The following is a 23,865-nucleotide window of genomic DNA, read 5'->3' as shown; positions in this document are numbered from 1 at the left end:
GATAAGATATAAGATTATTCAAACTTATTTTTTTTAATATTTTTAAAAAGCATGTACTTTTTATGTGCATAGTTTTCATTCTTTTCATTTTAATTAAATAAAAATTATTTAACTACATTGGAAATAAGTCACTTTGTGAAAACACTCTTTTTTGAATTGTAAAAAACTGAAATGAAACAAGACTTGTAATTGGTTCAGACTTCAGAATAATATGTTTTATTTTAATGTTAAATTTCTTCTATATAAATTATTGTTTTAGAAAAAAATTATTTGCATCGAACAGAGTAGAGTTTTTATTATTGTATTGATATAATCTGAATCACATCAATTTGTTCTGTAAGAAACAATTAAACCCCAAACTAAAAAATGCTTTTGCTTCCATCAAAATGATCACAGCAACATATAAAATTGATTTTTAAAGCACTTTAACAGTTATAAATCTATCTCAACCATAACATTTATAAATTAGTAACTACTGCTGCTTCATAACGAAATATATTTCAAAGAAAAAAATCTTCATTATCAATCGCATCTGTAATAGAAAACAACAACATAAATAAATGAAAAAAAAGCATTAAGAATTATACAAAAATAGTCAAAATGTTAAAATATATCATAAAAAATAAAATTTTAAATTCACAGCTACTGTTCAGATCTTTACTATAACACAACCAAATAACAAATAAAGGAGAAGCGGTCAAACTGGCTGTGTAATAAGATAGAGAAAGGGAAGGGTGTATAGTTTGAAAAATATATTTTTTAAAAACAATTGCAACTGCATTTTGAATCAAGTTCTACGATTTAACAATGGTTCAAATTTTCTAATATAAAATTTTTCACGGGCTAATCTTATCCAAGGATTATTACTTTTAAGTTGCTCAAATGGAACAAATTGTAAATGGCAAGGGTTGTGGCCATTTTGTGAAAAATGTTGTCCTACAGTTTTTACAGAATTTGGTTCAATTGATTTTTAAATCCCCCAAAAAAAGTTTATTGGGGACTTAATTCAAATTTGGGCTCTGCAGTCTAATTCTACTGGTGTCATAGTATATTTTTGATATATGATAAAAAAATAGGTTAAAAACAGTTTAAGTAGTTATTTCATAAAACTCCCAGATTGGCTTAAAGGGAGTGTGAACGTAAAAATGTCTCATCTGATTATCAAATCTTAACATTTACTAAGCACATTTCACTACACTGATCAACCAAAAACGTCCTATTAACAAAAATATCCAGGAATAATGCCTTGATTTTATGGTATTTTGAGAGGGAAAAAGGAAAAAACAGGGAAAATCTGAACGTTTTTGATTCTTATAATGTTTGTAGGGATATTTAACTTGTCATATATAGTTGAAACAATTTACTTACTGTTAAGGATTTATTTTATGCTATAAAATTGCCAATTAGTTTTTTTATAACGTAGTAATTAGGTAATAAAGACATATTTTAAATTCGTATTATTGACAAAAAAATAACTCACTGTCTACAAAGGGTTGAATCTCATAGGTTATTTAAAATAATAATATCCTTTTTTATTGTGTTGGACAATAAATAACCCACTTTTGAGAATTAGTTTACACTTTTATCAGACTGTTTATAAAGAAATATTGCGTCTTTATTATTTACAAATTTGTAATTAAAGGTGGGCGAGAGATGGGCCATCTAAAGTTAATTGGATAATAATAAAAAACCTGTTTCTGCCTTTGTTATTGTATTTGGTTTTCAATAAAAAATATTGCTTATTTTATCAATTTCTAAGTAACTATACATTGGTTTAAAGCAAGGATTGTGTTAAAAGTCAGCTTAACTGTTAGGAAAAATCTAGAACTATGTGAAAAAGTTTAATTTTAGCTATAATGGGAGAAAAAAGCAATTTAATGCACATTTTATATAATACGGAAAATTTCTTCCTTTCCCTGTACCTTATAAAAATCGTCAGAAAAAGCCGTTTTTTAAGCAAACAAAAGCTCGTTTTGCTCTATCTGTGAGATATTATGAATGAGATAATGTTAAGATTTGATATTAAGATGAGAAAAATTTACGTTCACAGTCCCTTTAAGGCTGTTTATTTCTTGGGTTATGTTTTGGGCTAATTTTCAGTCCATTCCGTTGTCTTTAATACAAAGCTTCTAGTTTCTATGGACTAAGCCATAAATGGGTTTATGGAATTATATGGAAGTGAAATAACTTTTTGCCTACAGATAAAAACAACACAAAAGTTTGAAAACAAATTAGACTGAAACATGCTACTTTAATCTGTAAAAGATAATAAAAAAAACAAGTTGATTAAAGTTTTTATTAAAAAATCTATTGAAAACAATAAAGTTCCAAATGTCTCCGCCAGGTGTCATCAATCTAAAATCCCAGAACAGGAAGAGGTTTGAGGTACATAGCAGCTCTGTTCACAAGTATCATCAGATCAGATGTATGCTTCTTTAACTTTTCTATCTGCAGATTTCTAAATTTTAAGAAATTAGTTTAAATCTTTATTTTGTAGATGTGCATAGATTAATTTTTAATATCTAGAATTAAAGCCTTTCTACCTTCAAGGTCGATAAGTCCATTTGTCTGAAGCAGATAGCTTTTAATTTTACTTTAGATATGTTAAAATTGTCCTATCGATTTTAAGCATTGCTTGGTTATTCTTGTAACAGTTAGGTTTTTATTTAAAAATGTTTACGTTTTCAAACATGGATGAAAAATATTGGGGAATAGTCCCTTTCGTGACATCGCGCCATAAGGGGCGATTCGTCGTATTTTTAAAACGGCTTTTTATAGGTTATTTTATGTTAGGTTAGGTTATATTGGGTTAGGTGATTGACCCAGAGGGTTAGGTAATTGGCCCCGCAGGGTTAGAGCCCCCCGCAGGGGCTAGAAGTAGGAGAAAAGCTACTGTGAAAAATACGAAGAATCGCCCCATAAGGTGCGATGTTACGAAAGGGACTATACCCAAATATTGTTTTCTCTGTATTAGTTAGCGTTTGCTTAACTTGCTAATTGTTTAAGCTACACTTTTATGGACGTTGTCAACCACTATAAATGCAGGGCTGATTTAGAAACAAGGATGACAACATCTTTAAGTAGTGAAGTATGAAAAATCATGGATAATAATATTGATCTTTTAAAAGCATAGTGGATGCTCATAAAAATGGGAATTCTACTATTATCCACAAAAACTTTGAAGATTGGAACAAAAGCACCAAAGATATGGGGAAATGTAAAAAAAATCAAAAAAAAATTATACCTGTCACTTTCACTTAAATCATCAATTCCATGCACCAAATCTCCTAAAAATAGCATGAAAAAATATAATTGCTCAACAGATTTTAGCTTGGGAATTGGTATTTCATACAAGAATGGTTAATAAATATGATTTCGGATTATGGCCTGTACAAGAATGGCTTATACCTCCCTCAACAATATTAATGAAGATTAAATACAATTGACTGGTGGGTGGACCTTGTTCTCATTTTTTTTTCTTAAAGGTTGAGAAAAATTTGTTTTGTTATTCTCGGCTAAAATCATATACATTATACTATACACGCTTTGTAAGATTTTCTTGCAATTTAGTTTACCTAAGCCAGGGAAGGCTGAGCCTCCATAGGCATCAAATTGTGAGGGAGCTATGATAGCATGGCGATACTGCATCCTACGATAATAAAATTTTATTCTTTTAAATAGTTGGATTTACGCTTGCTGTAGTTACACATGTGCCAATTGATTTGCAGATATCTCTGTCTGATATCTGAGGTTGATTCTTTAAAAAATGGGTTGCTCCATCGCAGGTGAGACAGAAATGTTTTTTTTTTTTGCGAAAAATCCTCCAAAATTATATAAAAAATCTACAAAAAAAAACAATAAACTAATTATTATCTTATGTTAATATTTAAATTTTGTAGATTTTAGAGGATTTTTCACAAAATCAATTTTTCCTCACCAGCGATGCAGCGACCCTAATTTTTTTTAAAGATTCCACCTTGGATATGAATCTGAATAGGACTGAATACAATCCTTAAAAAACAGTAGTGTGAATCACGAACGAAGATAAGTGTCCCTAATGGTATTTTCTTATGGCAGGCTTATGTAAGCTTTTAGTTAAGTAATCCTATGAAGTTTCTAAGTTATTGTTAAGTATTCCTAAATGTAGTAATGTTAAGTAAGACTTAGGGAAGCTGTAAGGTACCTTATGAAGTTTACTAGGGGTTCCTATTTTGTTCTTAGTTACATTAAGTTATGTCAAGAAAAAGCAGGTTTGATACACGAGTACCTTTTTGGTTATGTCTTAAAACAGCCAATTGTTTTTCTAACTAAAGATTTTAAAAAATATTTCTATCTTTTTTAAGTTTTTGAGCACGGTTCCTTGTAAATTCTGCCACATACATCCTATCTGTGTTATACATAATAGCAATTAACCATCTAAGGCCTCTTTAAAGATATTTTTTTATTTTCATAATTATAAAGAATGGTTACTTAAAAACATTTTTTATAGGGTGATTTTTTAGTAGAAAATATGGTAAATTAACCTCCCCAATATATATAAAAAAACACAAATCATATTCAAATATTGGAAATGGGCAGGTATGCTAAACATTTGCAAATTATTTTTTTTCGTTAAAATGAATGAACAACAAAATAGATGTAATTATTTGATTCTACATTTAAAGAGCTATAATTCAAATTTTATTACAATGAGTACACTTTTAGTTATTTATAATGTTTCTTTTTTTCTATTTATGTAGACGAAAAAAACTTTACTCTAATTAAGACTTATCTTTCATATTTTTTGATTTTATTTTTTAATTATTTAATTAGGGTTACATAAAATTACTTAGGTATACTTAACATATAAAAGGTATCTTATCTAGTTAAGTCAGGTAGAAAGCAAGTACAAATTCTCATTCAATCCAGGGAGGGAGGGGTCATTGGGCTTTCTAAAATATTACATTAGTCCCCAAATTTGTATTATAACGTTTTCTTATTCAATAGCTTAATAACTTTTGGGACTTTTTTTCGAAATTTAATTGGTATGTTCATTAATCTTAATATCCAGCCGTTTCAACCACTAATTGTACAGGACAAGGACGTCCAAGCTTTTTTTATATGGGGGGGGGGGGAGATCAAAATTCAAAAATTTTGCCTAGGCATCCCAAAATTCAATTTGGGCGGGGTATCAATTTATCTACTATTGTCTTATCCCTTTAGATCCCTGATTTCATCTACATTTAACTGATTGATATATTCATTTATGTTCCTTCATATGCGCTAAAATCCGTATACTAAAGTAGCAGGATGTTTGTTTGTCTGTGTGTCTGTACCAAAGGATCTCGCTAAACGCTGAACCGATCGGGTTCTCCTTAATATGTAGATTCTCATGGTTTCTGGGAAGGTTTATGACTATTTTGGGAGAGGGTACAACCAACCTCCCAAGAGAAATGACAAAAAATCGATAATATTTAAAATATATGGGAGACTTCATTGTAACATAAAGAGAATTATCGTAAAATAAAGAAGTAATGTAGAGACTTTAACAAATAAAAACATCTAAAGTGCCACTAGAGGCCTCTAGGGGCGTAGCCGCTATTTTAGAAATAAAGTAAAAGTGAAGGTAAATACAATGGTCATAAAAAAAGAGATATAATCAAGGATGTTTAAAATATCTTGCTAGCTTCTGGAATGAATAGGTTTCTTTTCATGGAAGCTTCTTATATGCCATTAGTTATATTTAAAAAAAGGAAATTTATTCTTGCTTTAAAAAACTTTTAAAGATACTAAAAACTGTTTTCATGCGTAGTTCTTAGTCCAGTCCTACACACACAGACAGACATACACCATATCTTTTGGCTACCCCTCTAAAGATATTAGATTTATATGAATTGCTTCAAAATGTTTTGTACAGGATGATTTTTAAAAGCGAGGCTTTTCTATAATTAGGGTCGGTCCGTCCAAGATAGATAGCTTTTATTCGTTAATTTAGGCATGTTAGAATTGTCCTATCGATTTCAAACTTTGCATGATGATTCCTGTAGTAGTTAGGTACGATTTAGAAAGCATAGCAACTCTATAATCATCACCAGAATGTCCGTACGTCCATTTTAAACATGTTGATTTTTCTACTTTTTTAATAACAATTTTTTATGTGATCTAATTATCCGATTTATCTGCTTTTTGATATATTGATTCCTGGGACAACAAAGAACAATATTATAAGCAAAGCAACTCTATCAAGTCCTTAAAATGTAAGTATGTCCATAAACATTATTCTGTATCAAGCAGTTTTTCAACAAATTTACTTACAATTTTGCTTCGACTCGTATACATTTATATTCTGATTATTCAGTTCTGACACTATACAAGTGTTAATGTTTGTGATTTTTTAAAATTAATTTCGTTATTGGTATAAGCTGGTAATAAATAGCCCATTGTCCCCTCTTTCTCTATTAAAATAAAACATGTGATGTTTTATTAGCAATTTTCTTAGCACAGTAAAAAATGTTTTCAGTGTTCTCTTTTCCCTAAATCAACACTTCATAATAGATAGGTGAAGCATTGCCGTAAAAAAATGTAATAAAAAATAAGTCATTTAAAGCTGTCATTCAAGATTTGAAGAAAAAAGGAACACCAATAAAGAAATTATCAAGTTAGAATTATTAAAAGGTATAATCTAGAAACATACTCCCAAATTCAGCCAACAGGAATACAGGGAAGGATCAATCTACCATATATTGGTTAGAAAGTAAACAAAATTTGGTTAGAAAGAGCAATTATCCTTTGATATCATTCGCAAAATGAATCATCTATAAATAGTCTTTCATAGGATAAGCCTTTGCTTTGGTTAATCATATGGTTAAAAATTTCTTCCCTCGCATGATTTAAAGCATATGACATACCATATATAAGAAGTCATCTTTAAATAGTTAACTTTCTTGGGATAAAGTTACCTCTTTGGATATTCCTTATTAAGTTTCACAACTTATTGGGCTCGATTTACCATCTAGATCTACTATATCTATTGGTTCATTATACTATACTTGTGTACTTTCTTGGTAGAATATTTTTTTAAAGGTTATTATTTAAAACAGCTAACTGTTCTTTTAGCTTAAAAATCATAAAAATTATATAGCTTTCATTAGTTTTTAAGTACTTTTTATTCAAGTCCTGTTTTTGTTATACTTAATAGCTAAAACCTCTCTAAGCTTTAAAGTTGTTAGATTTATAAAGAAAGGTTAAAAAAACGTTTTGTAGAGAGTGATTTCTTAGCTTGGTAAGGGCACCATGTAATATATAGGCAAACACATGACATATAATCAAATATTAGAAATAGGCAAGTGTTGAACCTAAGATACTTTTTTGTTAAAATGTATGAACATCTATATAGATGTTAAAATTAAAATCTACAAAGAGTCACATGTTAACAAATTTTATATGTTTATTACAAAGAGTAGCTTTTAGTTCTATATGATCTATCCTTATAGTTTGTTTTTCTATTATAGTAAAATTAAAAATAATCCACACAAAGTTTTGTTGAAAAAACATCAAATTGTCATCCTAAGAAAGAATTTTATTTCTTATTATTTTTAAAATTAGTTAAGGTACCTTTTTTTGATAAGATACCCTAGGATTTTTGACTTGGAGAAGTGGATCAAAAGGGATGATTCATAAGGTAGGGGCATCGAAAATAGGGAGGGGATTAAGCTACCTTTACATAAATAGTTAGGGATTCCTAAACCTTTCTTTGCAAAGAAAGCAGGTAGAAATTAATAGGGAAGGGTGGTGGTGGGGGGGGGGGGGGTTGATAAAGGTTACTTTCAAATTTATGTAAGCTTTTTTAGTACAACTTTAAGGTAGGCTTACATTAAAGTTAGCGATGCCTAAGGGTTCTTAATTCAAAAGAAAGCAGGTAGAGGTGGGAAGAGCTTTGACATCCAATGAATAGATATATAAGATCTAGATGGTCTATCTGGCACCAAATTCTGTCATACATATAGAGCAATAAGAAATTAACCCTTACAGATTTGTTAATTTTTCAACTTTTTTATTTCATGGGTGGGTGATCTCCAACACCACCTTAAATTTTTTTTTAAATACTTTTCTTTTATTTTATATTTTTTGGGGGTTGAGTACCCTCCCAAACCCCCTTAAATTAAAAAAAAATTAACTTCCATTTTCAATTTTTTAATTTTTTTTCTTTTTGAATTTTTTTGGGGGTGAGGTGACCTCTCACACCCCCGTATAAAAATTTTATCTGAAATTTTTTAAAATTTTTCTTCCATGAAATGGGGTGACTTCCCACACCCCCCCGTACAAATATTTTTTTCTTCCACTTTTAATTTTTCTGGGGATGGGGTGACCCTCTTAAAAAATGTTTTGTCTTCAATTTCAAATTTATTTTTTTTGGAAAAGGGGTGACCTTCCACACTCACTAAAAAGATTTTTCTTGTCAAATTTTTTTTCTTCAATTTTCAATTTTTTGGGGGTTGGGGCAACCTTGCACAACACTTTAAACAAATTTTTTGTTTAAATTCTGTTTCTTTCATTTCAAAAAAGGATTTTTTAAAAAATTTCTGGATACCTGGAGCGGGGCGGCCAAGCTTTTTTTGTGGGGAGGGGGTGAAATTTTTTTTAAGGGGGATAAAATAGCATGCGAAGCGTGCCGCAAATTTTTTTTAACCTCCTTAAAATTTTTACCCTGGGGGTAAAATTTGCTAATTACCCCAACTGAAATCTGTTTGCAGGGGTAAATTTTGTTTACCCCACCCCCCTCCCAAATTTACTCCTGGGGTAAAATTTTTTGGGGGGTAATTTAAATTTTATTAAATATTTAGTATCAAAAATGTGTGGGAAGCGCGGCAAAAATTTTTTTGTTAGAGATTTTCATTTTTGGGGGGGGGGTGTATTTATCCCTCCTCAAATTGTTTGGGGGGGTAATCCCCACTTCATCCCCCCCCCTTGGACGTCTATGCTTGGAGGATCAGTACCTTCAGAATCATACATGGAACCTGAAAGTGACTTGTATGCCTATATTTCTTACCAGCGGCTACGCCCCTAACCCAATTTCTTATTTTAGATTTTATAAGAAAAAGTAAAAAAAAAATTTTGTGGGGTAGAAAATTTTTTTTTTTATAGGGGGGGGGCGTGCCGGGTGCCCTCCATCATCATTTTTAATTTTAGTTAAAAAATTTAAAAAAAAAAAAAAATTTAGGGGGGGGGTATTTTTCATTTTTGGGGGCGTTGGGGGTGTCCCACCCCCCAAGAAAATAGTTATAAACCTTCCCGGGACCTATGAGAAGCTACCTTGTTAAGGAGAACCCAATCGGTTCAGCGGTTAGCGAGATCCTTTGGTACAGACACACAGACAGACACACAAACATCCTGTTACTTTAGTTTAAGGATGAGGATGTACTACTACAGGTTTGGGGGGATGTTTTATGGGGTTCAGGAATCCCTACCCCAAATAAAATAAAATGGAGGGGATGAAAAATATATCTCCCAAAAAGTTGTATTTTGTCCCAATTTTTTTTTTATGTTTTTTTGGTGATCCCCCCCCTTAAGTAAAAAAGGATGTAAAAACAAAAGTTGTTGAATAAAAGTGTGGAGGAAGCTAAAATTGACTCTCACTCACTTAAAGTCGGAAATTCATTATCAAACAGGGGACTTGCACAAATTTTTTTAGCACTCTAGCTTTAATAGGAGCTGAGATAATGGGGGGGGGGGGGAGCATTGAACTACTGATAAAGGTGCGGCAAGGGGCCCAACTGTTAAGGGTTAAGTCTCACAAATTATGGATCCCGATTGACCATCTAGTTCTATTATATCTATTGGTTAATTATACTGTAGTACGGCTGTACTTCCTTATTATTTTTTTGGTTATTTTTCAAAACAGCAAATCGTTCTTTTAGCTTGAATTAAAAAAAATATTATGGCCTTAATTAGTTTCAAATGAAGTTTCTATTCAATTCCCACGCACACACAGACATACATCCTATATTTGTTATACATAATTTCGGCTACTTCTCTAAACTTTAAAGATGTAAGATTTATAAAGAAAGATTTTAAATCTTTTTTTGTACAGAATGATTTCTTTGCTTGGTATACAGGAACTACATGAAATATAGATAAATCACATGACTCATAATCAAATATTTGAAATGGAAAAAGTGCTGAATCTTTGATCCTTTTTTGTTAAATTGAATGAACAACTATGGCGATGTGAAAATTAAATTCTACAAAGAGTTATATTTATAACTTATTACAATGAGTATGATTTAAGTTCTATATGATTCTATAAGATTTTTTTCTATTGTATTAAAGTTTAATTTAATCCACAAAATTTTTTGTTAAAAAAATATATCAAATTGTTAGGCTAAGAAACAATTTTATTCATTATTTTTTTAAATAAATTAATGACACCCTTAGGTAACCCTAGGTGGAGAATTATATGAAAAGGGAGGATTTATAAGGCTGGGGCATCATAAAGGGAGAGGGGTTTATGATAGGGATTCCTAAATCTTTTACTTAAAAGATAGGAAGAGTTTTTATTAATCAGCCAAAAAATCTCTAAAGTAGTAAAAACAAGATTAAGATTAAGGGAAAAAATGTAGAATACTTAAAATAGAATATACAGCCTCATTCATGATAATTTTTAACGCCTCTAAGTCTAATGAAACTTTGCTAATGAAAATTTTCTTATATAACCCCAATTGAAAGAACACTAAGGGACGGGGGGAGAAGGGGAATGGTGAGTGTTATGGCGGCTATTCATTGGGGGGGAATCGTTTGAAAAGGGTAGATGTGGGGGGTACCTTATATTGATATGATAGGTTTATGTAAGGTTAAAGTATTCCTATCAAAATCTTTACCCAAGCTTGACATTACTAAATTTAAGGGTAGACTATCTCCCCTAAACTAAAGTAAGGCTAAAGATACCCTTATTTTTAAGGGGTCCCTAATAAACCGTTTGTGATTAGCTTTAGTATGTCTGCACCGAAAGATCTCGCCAACCGTTAAACCGATATGATTCTTCTCGTAGATCCTGGGAAGGTTTATAACTATTTTTTGAAAAGCCGCGAGTATTAAATAAAGTACTATCATGATTTACTTTGCATTAATTGACTGGACTAACAAAACTTCTCTAAGATGATTGTATTTTAGTTAACTTCACACGGTTTAGAAATGTAAATAATAACCTGTCGGGAAGGCCACCGTAGAGCAAGAAAGTTCCTTCAAATCCCCTAAAACAAAAAAATTAATAATTCTCTCCTCTATTTTATTAGTAAACAAGGATGACAACAGCAATAAAAGCGAAGCTCTGAAATCAGAAGGAAGTGCAAAACTTCTTGTAGAGTGCCCGAACTTGGTAAGCAGATCATAAATTTGCGGCAAAAGTGCATAAATACAGATTATAATTAAAGGCCTTACTTCCATTTGTATGATTTGATTGTAAAGATGCTTTGCTTAAAATATTGTATCTTTTTGTTGTAGGAAAAATTATTTCAAAATCTGATGAAAAGGATAATCATTGCTGCGCTATTTATTAACATAATTGTCGTTTTTACCCAGCTTATAACAATAACGAATTTAATTCGAAAAAAAATCATGAAACCTATACGTGGTTTTCAGCTTTCGTTGGGGGGCAACACATCATAAAATTGACGACCTCTCCGTTTGCCCCCCAAATATTATTTTAGATTTATTTCACTTGTTGGTTATACCTTATATCTGGTTTTTACCTAATTTGATCATTGATAGTTCTTCTAACCAAAGGATTAGTTAGATCCAAATCATTCATGTAGATTCTCCAGGCTTCCACTGCTGGTCTGAAAATTTAATTAATTTTCTCGTATTCATTCGAATCCGGTGGATAGGAACCGGTTCTCATCCATACGAAAAAAAACTATGTCTAGCATCGTATTATATCCATCTTTCTACGAATATAAAAATGTACAATCATAAGATTAAAACCAGTTTTTTAGCCCGTGCCTTCGGCACCTCGGGGCTAAAAAAACTGGTGTTAATGTTATAATTGTACATTATATATCCGCGGTAAGCTGTTTATAATGTGTGTTTATAATGTGAGAAATAACTATTTTAATTTTTATGACGTAATGCTTTTATTTTATAAACATTGCGTTGAAACTCCTTAATTTACCTCCCTCATACTCTGTAAAAATACATTAGATTACCCCTCATTTAATCCTTAAAAAAGCTTGGAAGACCTGTGGGAGAGGGATGCCTGGAAAATTAGAGATAATAGCTGATAGTGATGATTCCCTTTTATGCAGATAAAGACAAATTTTACTCAACAGCTAAATGAGCTAACGGTATTTTTGTCATGGACAGATCACAACCTGCACAGTATATATAAAGACTGCTATGCTTCTTATAATTACAAACCTGAAATTTATAACAGCTTCCTTCAAATATTTTGTTTCAATTCCAAGATCTGTAAGCTTTGCAATCAGACCATTAGATTCCATGTCTAAATAGATTTTACATCATTGTTCATCTTATCTACCTTTAACATAAAAAACATTACATTTCTTCTAACAAAGCTAATTATATTTTTAATTAATCTATGTATCCTATGGGCTAGCTTAAATAGCTTAAAACCACCACAGGACCTGTAGGTGTATTCCCTAACGAGAACAGCCTTAGCGGTTACCGAGATCTTAAGTTTCAGGAGGACAGAATATGATTACTTTGTGTTAAAGATAAAAATTTGATAAAACGTTTCTGCGTAAAATAAATATGAAACAGTACTGATTTTACATGGATCTAAAGAAATATGTCAATAAACGATAAATTGATTTACATCCCAAATGATGATACACAAAATTACCACTTATGTAGATTACAATTAGGTTAAAACTTTTGGACACTTAGCTTAATGAACCAATTAATCAAAATTCATTAAAAGTCTCTAATGAACAAGAAACAATTATTATAAAACTTTGGGGACTAGTGTCCAAAACAGCCCAATGTCACCTCCCTCCCTATAATTTCAATAAAAAAAGATTTCTAACAGACATAAGTAACTTAGCGGAAAGTTGGACACAAAAAAATCACCTGTAAATGCTTGTTCCATAACATCAGCATAAGTCTCTATTTTCATGGGAAGAATTTCTGTATCAGCAAGATCTAATCCAATTCTAAATGATTTAGAAATTACAAACAGTGTAATAAGTAATTTAGTTAGAGTAAGTCGTGGGTTCGAACCTAGTCCCTTTTATCAACATGTGTTAAAATATAATTTCAATTTGTATGGTTATTTTATGATATTGTTTTCATTGTATTCAATCAAACATTATTCTTTAAGTGACCTTGAAACTGTAGTCAATTGTTGAAAATTCAGTACAAGAGTTTATAAAGGTGTCACATATTATATGAACAATTAAGGAAGGGAGGGTGCAATAATGAGTCAATTAATTCATTACCTAAGATTTAGTTGGGAACAGGCTCTAAACATTTTGTATTCTGGGTCATAAATTTTGTCAACCAAATCAAATGTCTCATAACCTGAATATTTCTTTTGCATTTATATTTATTTCTACTTATACCATCTACAGAACATATTATGATTTTATAGAAGGGCAGATTCAAAACTGAAAAGCTATAGGGTTAAATACATTCACATATCTTTGGGTACGTGCTACAAAGCAAAGAAGACTGTTTTATCCAACAGAGTTTAATTTTGCATGTGCAGCATTCATTTTTTGTTGAGGCGTGGAGAGGAGTGTGTAATTTTTTAGTGGTTTTTTTCCCTTTCACAACCTCTTAGTAAAATTAGTTTATGGCTATTAGAGGATCAGTAGGTATGTTGTAAAAACACTACCAAATCATTTAATCTGTTAGACAGATCTTTAGGAATAAAAGCCAGACAAAGCAACGGACATACAGACATCATAATACTTTATATTACAGAATAAATACCTGTATGATAAGCTGGGTAGCCACTAATTTTAGGATATTTCTTGTAGTCAGGACCAAAGGTAATATCAAGTACAGGAACTCCAGCTAGAAAAATGAATGTGGCATGGTCACTTCCAGCACCTACAAAAACAAAAAGATAATACGTTTGGTTTCTTCGCAGAATAATGGATATAGGATATGCCTGAATAAATTGACAGGGGAAAATTTGCCAAAGATTATTGACCTCATTTATTGGTCAGTTCGATCATTCAGTAGGAGGAGAGAGGATGGGGTAATAGGGGGGGGGGGATGGGGTTATCGGTATTTTAGCCAGCTCCGAGTATCACTTAATCAAAGTACATGAAAATCTGGTGCAACAATCAGGTAAAAATATATGTATTGGCAATATAATAACATAGAGAATGACTTTTATAGTAGGTCCAAATGCAATATCATTCCAATTAGTGGAGAAAACCAACCTTTTGTTTGCACGACCTTTGTTAGAAGTCCTATAAGTTAGATACTTTTTAGGCCAAGTCATTCTACAGAGTTCATTATAATGTAGATGCTATTTGGCTCATTGCTTAGGAAAAAATTAAAGATATCATCTAATCTAAAGGGTGTGCAAAAAAAATGCGGACTTTTTTATAATTGAAATTGCGCGGCTTGTGTTTATAGTAGAAAAATACTACGCATAGTGTTAGAACCGCTAAGAAGTCTATTTTTAGGAAATATAAAAACAATTCCTGTGCTACGCATAGTTTAGGAGCCACGTGTTAAAATGTCCCAACTGACTCAAAACTTGACTTGCGAGTAAATTTTGGGTTATTTTACCATCTGGCTCCTAGGCTATTTGTAGCACAGGAACCGTTCTTATATTTCCAAAAAATACAGTCTATAGCGGTTCTAACGGTGTGCGTAACATTTTTCTACTATTAACACAAGCCGCGCAATTTGAAATTAAAAAATGTAGGCATCTCTTTTTGCAAAATATCTTCTCTAATTTTTAGTTATATTTTAAAATTTACTCGCAAGTCAAGTTTTACATCAGTTGGAATATTTTAACACGTAGCTCCCTAACTATACGTAGCACAGGTTCCGTTCTTATATTTCCAAAAAATAGAGTTCATAGCGGTTCTAACGATATGCATAACATTTTTCTAATATTAACACAAGCCGCGCAATTTCAATTTTTAAAAAGTCCACATTTTTTGCACATCCTTTACCTGTAACAGTGGCTAAGAAAAATGAAAAGTTGTCTCTCTGGATTGCCAGACAAAGATAGTTAAAAGAGTAGTTTTCGCTTCTGAAATTCTTACCTGGAGACATAATAACCTCAGGTTCAAAGTCCTCATTTTCTGGAACATTCTCATAATTCTTCCAGAAATCATAATAGCTCCCGTTATCAGCTCCTGCAGGGCTCCAGATATCCTAAATACAGGTTTATAGTTGTATTGTGGTATTCGGCCACCGTGAGCCATGTCTATGGCACCCCTGATCTGGGGTTCGGTGGAGGGTCAATGGCCCTCCCCCGAGTCCTGGGGAAGGGGTCTAGTGACCCCCTCCCTACGTTTAGAATTAATGATTGAATCTGTCATGTTTATTATGGTTAACTGTATTCTTAATTCTCCCCCACCCTTTCCAGGGATGGGGGACTCATTATCGCCCAAACTGACCATTGTATATGTATTATTTATGCTTTTATGTTATGATTATTTATTCCTATCCATGTAATTATTGTTTGTTGTATATAGCTTCAGTATCTCTTAACCCTTCAATAAAGTGACAACTGGAAATAGATGTTGATCATTATCTAGTGAAAGCTAGAGAAGCGTAGCTTCTCTATAGTAAGGTGTCCACGTCTGTCACACTGCCGTAATCTAATTGAACTCCGGTGTCTGCCATTTATCCTCGGCGGATACCACAGTATAAACAGGCAGGATTAGAAAGATTACTATATAGAATTACATAGTGTGTCTATTCAGGCAGGGAAGTTCAAGATTTTTATTCTTATTGGGGTAAAATCTAATTGATAGGTTTCAAAGGTTTAAAGGGAGTATTCTAATGTATTTTTTTTTATATTTTGATAGGGGTAAAATGGAGGGTGTTAATACTCCTTTACATCCACCCTTGAAAGGGCGAATATAGGTTGGATATAATATGAGCTTATATCAAAGGTGCAATTATATACATTATGAATAACTCAAGCAAATAAAGATATTCCATTGGATAAGGCCGTTATGGCTAAAAACCTAGACAAGTTGGGCCAATTCATGACGTCAAAGGAGTGGTTCCCTACAATATTCAAATACCCATATTCACAACAGGATGCGTGTAGAGTTTGCATAAATAGTGTTGTTATTTTGCAGTACAAATAAATGAGAAAAAGGTTTCTGGAAAAAAACTTCCTAGACAGTACTGAAAATCTGATTATTTAGGAAAATATTAATATTAAATACTAGGAAAATATTTACGGAGAAAATTTGTCCCCCCCCCCCCCTCGTACGCAAATGAAAGTCATGTTGAAATTAAAATAGCAGACGGGACGACATACATAACATAAACAATCAAAGTTTATATGTGTGTGTCAGGCCAAGTTGGCTGTACTTATCATTAGGTAATAATTTATTTTTTTAAATGTAGCGTATACAGGTAGTTCCAATTATGACTAAATTCCACTGGAATGAAACCAGTTCAAAGTCAAACCCATGACTAAAAATCATGTATTGTATTTTATTTTATTGTGGACAATTGAAAAAAATAAAATTAATCGATTTATTGGCCCCAACTAAACTGCAGAATAGATTTTGTTTCCTAAGTGAAATTAACATCAAAACCTAACTTTTATTACCTACTTTTCATCTGTTATCCTTTTGAATTTAGTGGAATGGGATTGATATAATCTAAACGAATAAGCTGACAACTAAACTAATTTATTTATAGGAATTTGTATATATGAGAGGTTTTAGCCAGAAAAGAGAACATTCAAGCCCTTTTTTCAGTTAATGGACCCTCCATGGTGTCTCAGACCTTGACCTGTAGAAGAATTTACCACTAGTTCCAGGTAAAATTGTTTTTAAACTTATATCAACAGTTTGTTTATTAAACCGAAATAGCACGAGAAAAAAGCCTTTAAGTTATCTTCTACTAGCAACTTGTATTCAAAGCAAAAATGTATAAAAATAGAGGGAGGGAGGAGCTGTCGACGACCACTCATGTTTAATTTATGAATCGGGAGTGAAAGTTGAACATCTATAGTAGTTAAATATTGTTGTGCTTTGCTAGGTATTTAATATTCGGGAATAGTCCCTTTTGTGGCAACGCCTCTTAAGGGGCGATTCATGTTTTTTTAAATAGCTTTTTATAGGTCATTTTAGGTTAGGTTATATTGGGTTAGCGGTGATTGCCCCACAGGGTTAGGCAATTAACTCCGCAAGGTTAGAGCCCACAAGGGGCTAGAAATAGGAGAAAAACAACTGTGAAAAATACGAAGAATCGCCCCTTAAGGTGCGTTAACACGAAAGGGACTATACCCCTAGATTCTCAGCCACATTTGTATTACAAAATTTTCCACGAATATTAAAACAAAATCATCGGCCCCTCTGGACTAACAAAACTTGTTTTAATCTAATTTTTCATTTGTATATCCACGTAAAGCTGTCTATAATAAGATGCTATAATAGTTATTTATTTCATCGTATTATAAATAGCTTTCCACGGATGAAAAAGGTACAATTATAAGATTAAAAACTTTTTTTTAGCCCCCTAGTCTATAACCTAACCTAATTATAAAAAAAATATTGTTCTCGGGTGTTGGGGGGGGGGGGGGGGGGTGGGGGGGGGAAGGAATAATGGGTACCAAAATTTTCAAAGTGTCTTAATTTTTCTAGGACTACTGAAAATCTGCTATATAACGAATTTTTGTCCATCCATGATTGTATTATAGTACCTAAAGAGTTTTTTTTTGTAAAAAAAAAACGTTCATCCTTATTATTGCTGCGCTTCTTATGGACCTAATCACTCTTATTATCAGCAAGATAGAGTTGGAGGTGCATGAGAAAGTCAAGCTGCCCATGAAGAAGGTGCTGGAAACAGAGAAGAATGGTTTAACCATGGATCTTGCCACCCTTGCCAAGGTATGTACAGGGGACAAGACAATGGACAATGAATTGACAACAGGGGTATGGGGGTCCGACTTTTCAGCTTTCCGTGCACAGTAATATGAAGAAGAAAAAACATATAATATATTGCATTTACATTGTTATTCAAAGGTACATAGTTTTAAGTTATTTAAGGCCATTATGAATCAGCTAGTAGCCTTAAAAGTATAAATATTTTTTTTGGTGATATAATCGATGCCAGGAGCATTCTACGACAGGGGTGTATATTCTGCACAAGATTTGTTTTTTCCCCTGCCACAAATTTTAAAAATCCCTCCCCACATATTTTTTTACCAAGGAGGGAGGGGGGGATGGAAAAATATTTAAAGAACTCTAGGTATATATTATTCATTTATCCCCACACATTTTTTTTCACCAAGGAGGGAAGGGGGGGGGGGGAGAATGGAAATTTTTTTTTCTCAGTTCTCTTAATTTTTATTTTTTTTTCCAAACCACATATTTTTTATCCCCCCACCCCCTCTTTTAGTAGGGTCAATTTTGCAGAATATTCACCCCTGTTATACTGTGAGCTGCACAAAATCCATAATATTTTTATATTTAGATTGAGATGATCCAAAGCCAATATCTTGAAGATAGCTGTGACGTTAGCAATAGCCAATCCTTGCTACCTCTATACTTCATACATCATTATACTCGATTTCCAGAATAATATATTTAATTTCAATAAAATAATAATATAATACTAATCTAGCTCTATTTATATGTAAACTTGTAGCTGCTCTATTACTATACTAATGGTATCAAAGTCCACCATTTCTTTTAGTTTCACTTATATTAGACAGAAACCAGTATGACAGCCATAAGAGCGACAAAGAATATGCGAGCAAAAATAACATTTAACATAAGAATGAAAACATCTATAAAATCTAAGCTTGATTATACAATACAGATAACCTAGATAAACTCTTGAGGATGGGATACACCATTAGGTGTTTTTTTTGGTGTATCTCTGAACCAAATCTTGCTACTGACAACCAACCCTTTGATTGCACTACCTTTGAGAAGTATTAAGTGCATGGTAATGAGTTGCGCCTGTTTTGGGCCAAGACATTCCCGAGACTTTAACTATTTATGTCGCGTGCCTGACATAGCAGCAGTAGAAACCATTTTCTCATATTCATTCGAATCCGGTGGATAGGAACCGGTTCTCATCCATACGAAAAAACTATGTCTAGCATCGTATTATATACAGTTTTCTACGAATATAGAAATGTACAATCATAAGATTAAAACTAGTTTTTTTAGCCGGTGCCATCGGCACCACGGGGCTAAAAAAAACTAGTTTTAATCTTATAATTGTACATTCTATATCCGCGGAAAGCCGTTTATAATACGATACGAGAAATAACTATTAACGTATTTAGTTATGACATGATGTCGGGCCGAGATTCTAATGAAAGATGTCATAAATGTTTCCTCCTGCTGCTATGTCAAAAGCGCATCTTTAATAGTTAGAGTTGGGGGAATGCCATGCCTTAAAATAGGCTAACCTTTATAATGCATAGTTAAGACTTGCAGACAAAGGTTCTGCAATCAAAGAGTACGTTGTCTGTTACTTGCATCATAATCAGGGTGTATGGATAGCAAAGGAGAGTTAGCTTAGGCTCCAGGGATCTACAGGTATAAGACAATGGTCAATAAAGAAATGTACAATGAGTAATAAAACGTTATCATAAAACTCAGGGGACTAGTGTAATAAACAGCCTATTGTCCAATCCCTCTCTGGATAGACTCTCCTTGGTTGTTGGACCCGACCTAAAGTTTCATGGACAGAAGCTCATCTATTTTAAGCTGTAACAAAAGGGGACTGTACACAAATGAGAGCCACATTCCAAAAGTGAAAAACTTTATTATTGAAAATCTTTGACAGACATATGGACAAAGCAAATGAAAATCAGTAAAAGAAATATGGAGTAGCTTCGCATTTAATTAGTGTGAATGATGCACCTAAGTAATCTTATATCAAATACTTTGAGCATTGATTTTCACAATGTTTCACATTTGAATTGCGCTTCATGGAAATACCCCTTTATTAAAAGCTTTATTCATTATTTTTTTAACAGTTTCAGATATTAAAATTGAGAGGCTTTATTATTGTGTGGGTGTAATTTCATGTATAGGGATGAGAAACAAACATATGTAAAGAAAAAGTGGTGCTTTATTTAAAACTAGGGGCAGTTAAGGTAGGAGGAGGAAAAGTCGACCTCATCCCATTTAAAATTTGATTTTCAAAAGAGTAAAAAAATATATTTTTGGGGGTAGGGGGGAGAAGACACAATCCCCAAAAATAGTTTAAAACCTTCACAGTACCTAGAAGAAGCTACACTGTGAAGAAAAACCATATCGGGTCAGCGGTTAGCGAGATCCTTCGGGACAGACAAAAAAACGCTTATTACTTTATATAATAGGACTAGCGGCTACGCCCCTAGAAGCCTCTAGGGGCACTTAATTTAGGAGGGGGAAAAGTCGGCCTCATCCCATATTAAATTTGAGTTCCAAAAGAATAAAAAAAATATTTTTTGGGGGGAGGGGGGTGAAGACACCCTCTCAAAAAATAGTTTAAAACCTTCCCAGAACCTATAAGAAGCTTCCCTGTAAAGGAGAACAATATTGGTTCAGCGGTTAGTGAGATCCTTCGGGACAGACAAAAAACGCTTACTACTTTATATAATAAGAAGAAGATTAAGTTTTACCTCTGAGACTCACCCTTTCCTTATATTCGAAGAAAGAGGGAGTGCTTTCTTCTTCGTTTTTAAGTAGGTTACAACAATCTTTTGGAAACCAAGCATAACAAACACCCATGGCCGATTAAGGGAAAAAAGTAAATTTTTCGGTTGATTGATATGAACAAGCGTGTTCGATTATTTAAGATATTAAGAATAATAAACTTTTGGGGGCCCGGTGATGCTTCGGGTACAAGTCCGCTACACGCCACCATGAACTGAATTTGTGTTGTAATGTAACGTCCTCAAATGCCAAGGATATCAAGTAAGGGATCATCCATTAGACAATCAACTCTTTGATAGCTTGACCTTTGTCTAGAAAAGCACGGTAATGAGTTGCGGCTATGTTGTGCCAAGGCATTCCCCCTACTCTCTATTTTTTCTGTCGCTCACTAGACATAGCAGCAGTAACATCTCAGTTCATGATGTGGTTTAGGGCCGAGATTCAAACCTAGCACTTCCCGACAACAAGCGGATGCACTACGTGTTACGCCACAGTTAAGTGTTAGATATACAAATAGTCTAACAATTATGCGGACAGATACGTTAAAGATTAGATGCTACATAATTAAAAAATTTTTTTTTAAATATTAAGTGTTCACTTCTTCTCCTTTTATAATTGTTCATCTAAGCATTCTATTTGTTTTTTTTTCTTCACATTTTTTGATAAAAAGTAGTTAGGTATTAACTTCTTTTATATTTCTTAATTCAAAATCTAACTTATCAGCGACACACATAGTTGAAGTAGGGGGAAAAGCAGTCCGACTGTTATGGATGTTTTAGTTAATTATGCTTCCTAATGATGGGAATGTTGACAGGAGTTTTCAGCAGTTTATCTTTAAACAAGCGCCAAAAAAATCATGTTTCATAAAAAAAACTTTCATATGGACAGACTGACATTTCAAATAATAGAGTAGCTTCGCTATTACGAAGAACACCTTCCCCTTTCAGTAAAATAAAAAATACAAAAGTTTTGAAATGTTTTGCATTTATTAGTTTATTTCATAACATAACAATAACATAATAGAATGTGTACTAAAGTTTGAATTTAACAATAATATTATTAAAGTATAACAATGTAAAAAGCAAAGTAATCCTTGGTAGGTCTAATTTCCCTAAATCGAACAAAAAATTGGAAAAGTAATGGCTAACGGATGCCGGCTCAGTCGTTTTAAGGTTTTTTTTAGGGCAAAATTTTTGAAAATAACACCAATAAACTTTTTAAAATTTTCTAGTACCATCTGTTTAACTGCTAGAATCGACTAAAAAGGGCTGGTAGAAGCTATAAAATGCCAAGAGTACCATTTTTAGACCGAAGAATGTAAAACTATCATTCAAAAAGTTGATTCCTCCGTATTTAATGATGGATTTGCCCTGAAAAAAGCCAAAAACCGGCTTAACGGCTGAGCCGCCAGTCAATACTTTTTCCAATTTTATATTCGATTTAGGGAAAATAGACCTACCAAGGATTACTCATGCAAAATTTCAGATCGAAATTCGAATTCTAAGTGCCATTTATACATTGACTTTGAGATGGTTGCATTAACCCCCCCTCCCCTTGCTTCACCGCTAGATGCATATTCATCACACTTGAGGAAGGAGAGGGTCAGGTTTGTCAACCACCATAAAGGGTGGGGGGCGTAAAGAAATTTAAACTTAAACCGTGAGCAAAATGGTCTAAATATTGAGCTAGACACTTGAAACTTGGTACATAAGCCTAGTCCTATAGGTACTACATCTAAATGGCGAAAAAATTCAAATTTTTTTATTTTAGGTTAGGTCAGGTAAGAAAAACCCTGCGGAAATGGGCGAAAATGGGGTTATTAGGCCATTTTTGGTCTATTTTGATGTAGAAACTTACCTTTAATTGTTTTTTATTACGTTTTTTCCTTGAATACACTATGTCTATTAAACAAGGACATTATTTAAAATGATTCAGCAAGTCGGGGACCGACCCCAGTAGGCTAGGTGAGTGGCTCGAAGGAGTAAAGTGCATTTTTTCTAAAGTTTGTGTGTCATATATCAAATCTGGGTTTTTTGAGTTTTGGTACCAAACTTGCTGAATCATCTTAAATAATGTCCTTATGAATAGACAAAAAGTTTCTAAGGAAAAAACTTAAGAAAAAAAATTAAAAGTGAGTTTTTACATCAAATTACACCTAACCTTAAAATAAAAAAAAATGATTTTTTTTCCATTTAGATGTAGTATCTATGGGACTATGCTTATGTACCATTTTCAAGTGTCTAGCTCAATATTTAGACCATTATGCTCACAGTTTAAGTTTAAATGTCATTAACCCCCCCCCCCGCCTTATTTTTAAAGAAAATAAAAATTTTACGGATAATATTTATTCTATTACCTAGCGACATCAAAATAGAAAGAACAACATCCATAAAAGCGAAGCTCTGAAACTGTAGGACAAAAGGGCATTAACACTTGTAGAGTGTCAGAACTGAATAATCAGAATATAAATGTATAAGAATCGAAGCAAAATTGTAAAGGGGGGAGGCGGATGAGCCACTTTTTGAAACCAAAAGTAAAACGCACATGATCTTAGCCCATAAAAGAGTTACATCTCTAAAATTCGGCACAGCAGTTGCTTTTGTGAGAACAATATGGAACTGTGAAGAAACGGCGGCAGAACAGCCGCTCCCGCTGAAAACCCCCGTTTCCCGCCGAAATATTTTTTTACTTTTTTCGCCAAATTATACAGTTCTAGATCATCAGAGATAAACTTTTTTCTCATAAAAATTTCCCTTACATTTTTACGTGACACTGGTAATATTTCAAACATGTCAATATTAAAACAAGGATGACAACATCCATAAAAGCGAAGCACTGAAACGGTAGGACAAACGGACGTTAACACTTGTATAGTTTCAGAACAGAATAATCCTAATATAAATGTATAAAAGTCAAAGCAAAATTGTGAGTAAATTTGTTAAAAACTTCTTGAACAGGATAATGTTTATGGACATACTTACATTTTAAGGACTTGATTATAGAGTTGCTTCGTTTATTACATTATACTTTGTTGTCCCAGGAATCAATATAC

The 23,865-nt window shown here is 32.7% G+C and overlaps 1 protein-coding gene and 1 long non-coding RNA gene across 6 annotated transcripts in view; one reads left to right on the top strand and one right to left on the bottom strand.

The window, feature by feature from the left end:
• Positions 1-2,282: 2,282 nt before the first annotated feature.
• Positions 2,283-23,865, bottom strand: part of LOC145318953 (N-acetylated-alpha-linked acidic dipeptidase 2-like) — a 38,345-nt gene continuing 16,762 nt past the window's right edge. For both annotated transcript variants that reach the window (XM_080160719.1, XM_080160720.1), the window contains exons 18-27: positions 15,225-15,336; positions 13,927-14,046; positions 13,431-13,512; positions 13,063-13,145; positions 12,391-12,475; positions 11,727-11,813; positions 11,184-11,228; positions 3,576-3,649; positions 3,245-3,287; positions 2,283-2,458 (exon numbers count right to left, since the gene is read on the bottom strand). In XM_080160719.1, the coding sequence (XP_080016845.1) occupies positions 2,356-2,458; positions 3,245-3,287; positions 3,576-3,649; positions 11,184-11,228; positions 11,727-11,813; positions 12,391-12,475; positions 13,063-13,145; positions 13,431-13,512; positions 13,927-14,046; positions 15,225-15,336 (834 nt within the window). In that variant the 3' untranslated portion in view covers positions 2,283-2,355. The remainder of the gene's footprint in view (positions 2,459-3,244; positions 3,288-3,575; positions 3,650-11,183; positions 11,229-11,726; positions 11,814-12,390; positions 12,476-13,062; positions 13,146-13,430; positions 13,513-13,926; positions 14,047-15,224; positions 15,337-23,865) is intronic.
• LOC145318933 (uncharacterized) lies at positions 16,433-18,772 on the top strand. Of its 4 annotated transcripts, none has more exons than XR_013879591.1 (4): positions 16,433-16,522; positions 16,908-16,969; positions 17,939-18,041; positions 18,628-18,772. It is a non-coding gene; the product is annotated as an uncharacterized LOC145318933 (long non-coding RNA). The 4 variants fall into 4 exon arrangements; XR_013879590.1 differs by having other exon boundaries at positions 16,440-16,522; positions 16,849-16,969; XR_013879592.1 differs by having other exon boundaries at positions 16,449-16,522; positions 16,849-16,969; positions 17,943-18,041.

This window comes from Acartia tonsa, chromosome 5, assembly GCF_053477335.1.
Source record: "Acartia tonsa isolate MP-2025a chromosome 5, ASM5347733v1, whole genome shotgun sequence".
NCBI lineage: Eukaryota > Metazoa > Arthropoda > Copepoda > Calanoida > Acartiidae > Acartia > Acartia tonsa.
This window is presented reverse-complemented; position numbering and strand designations above follow the sequence as displayed.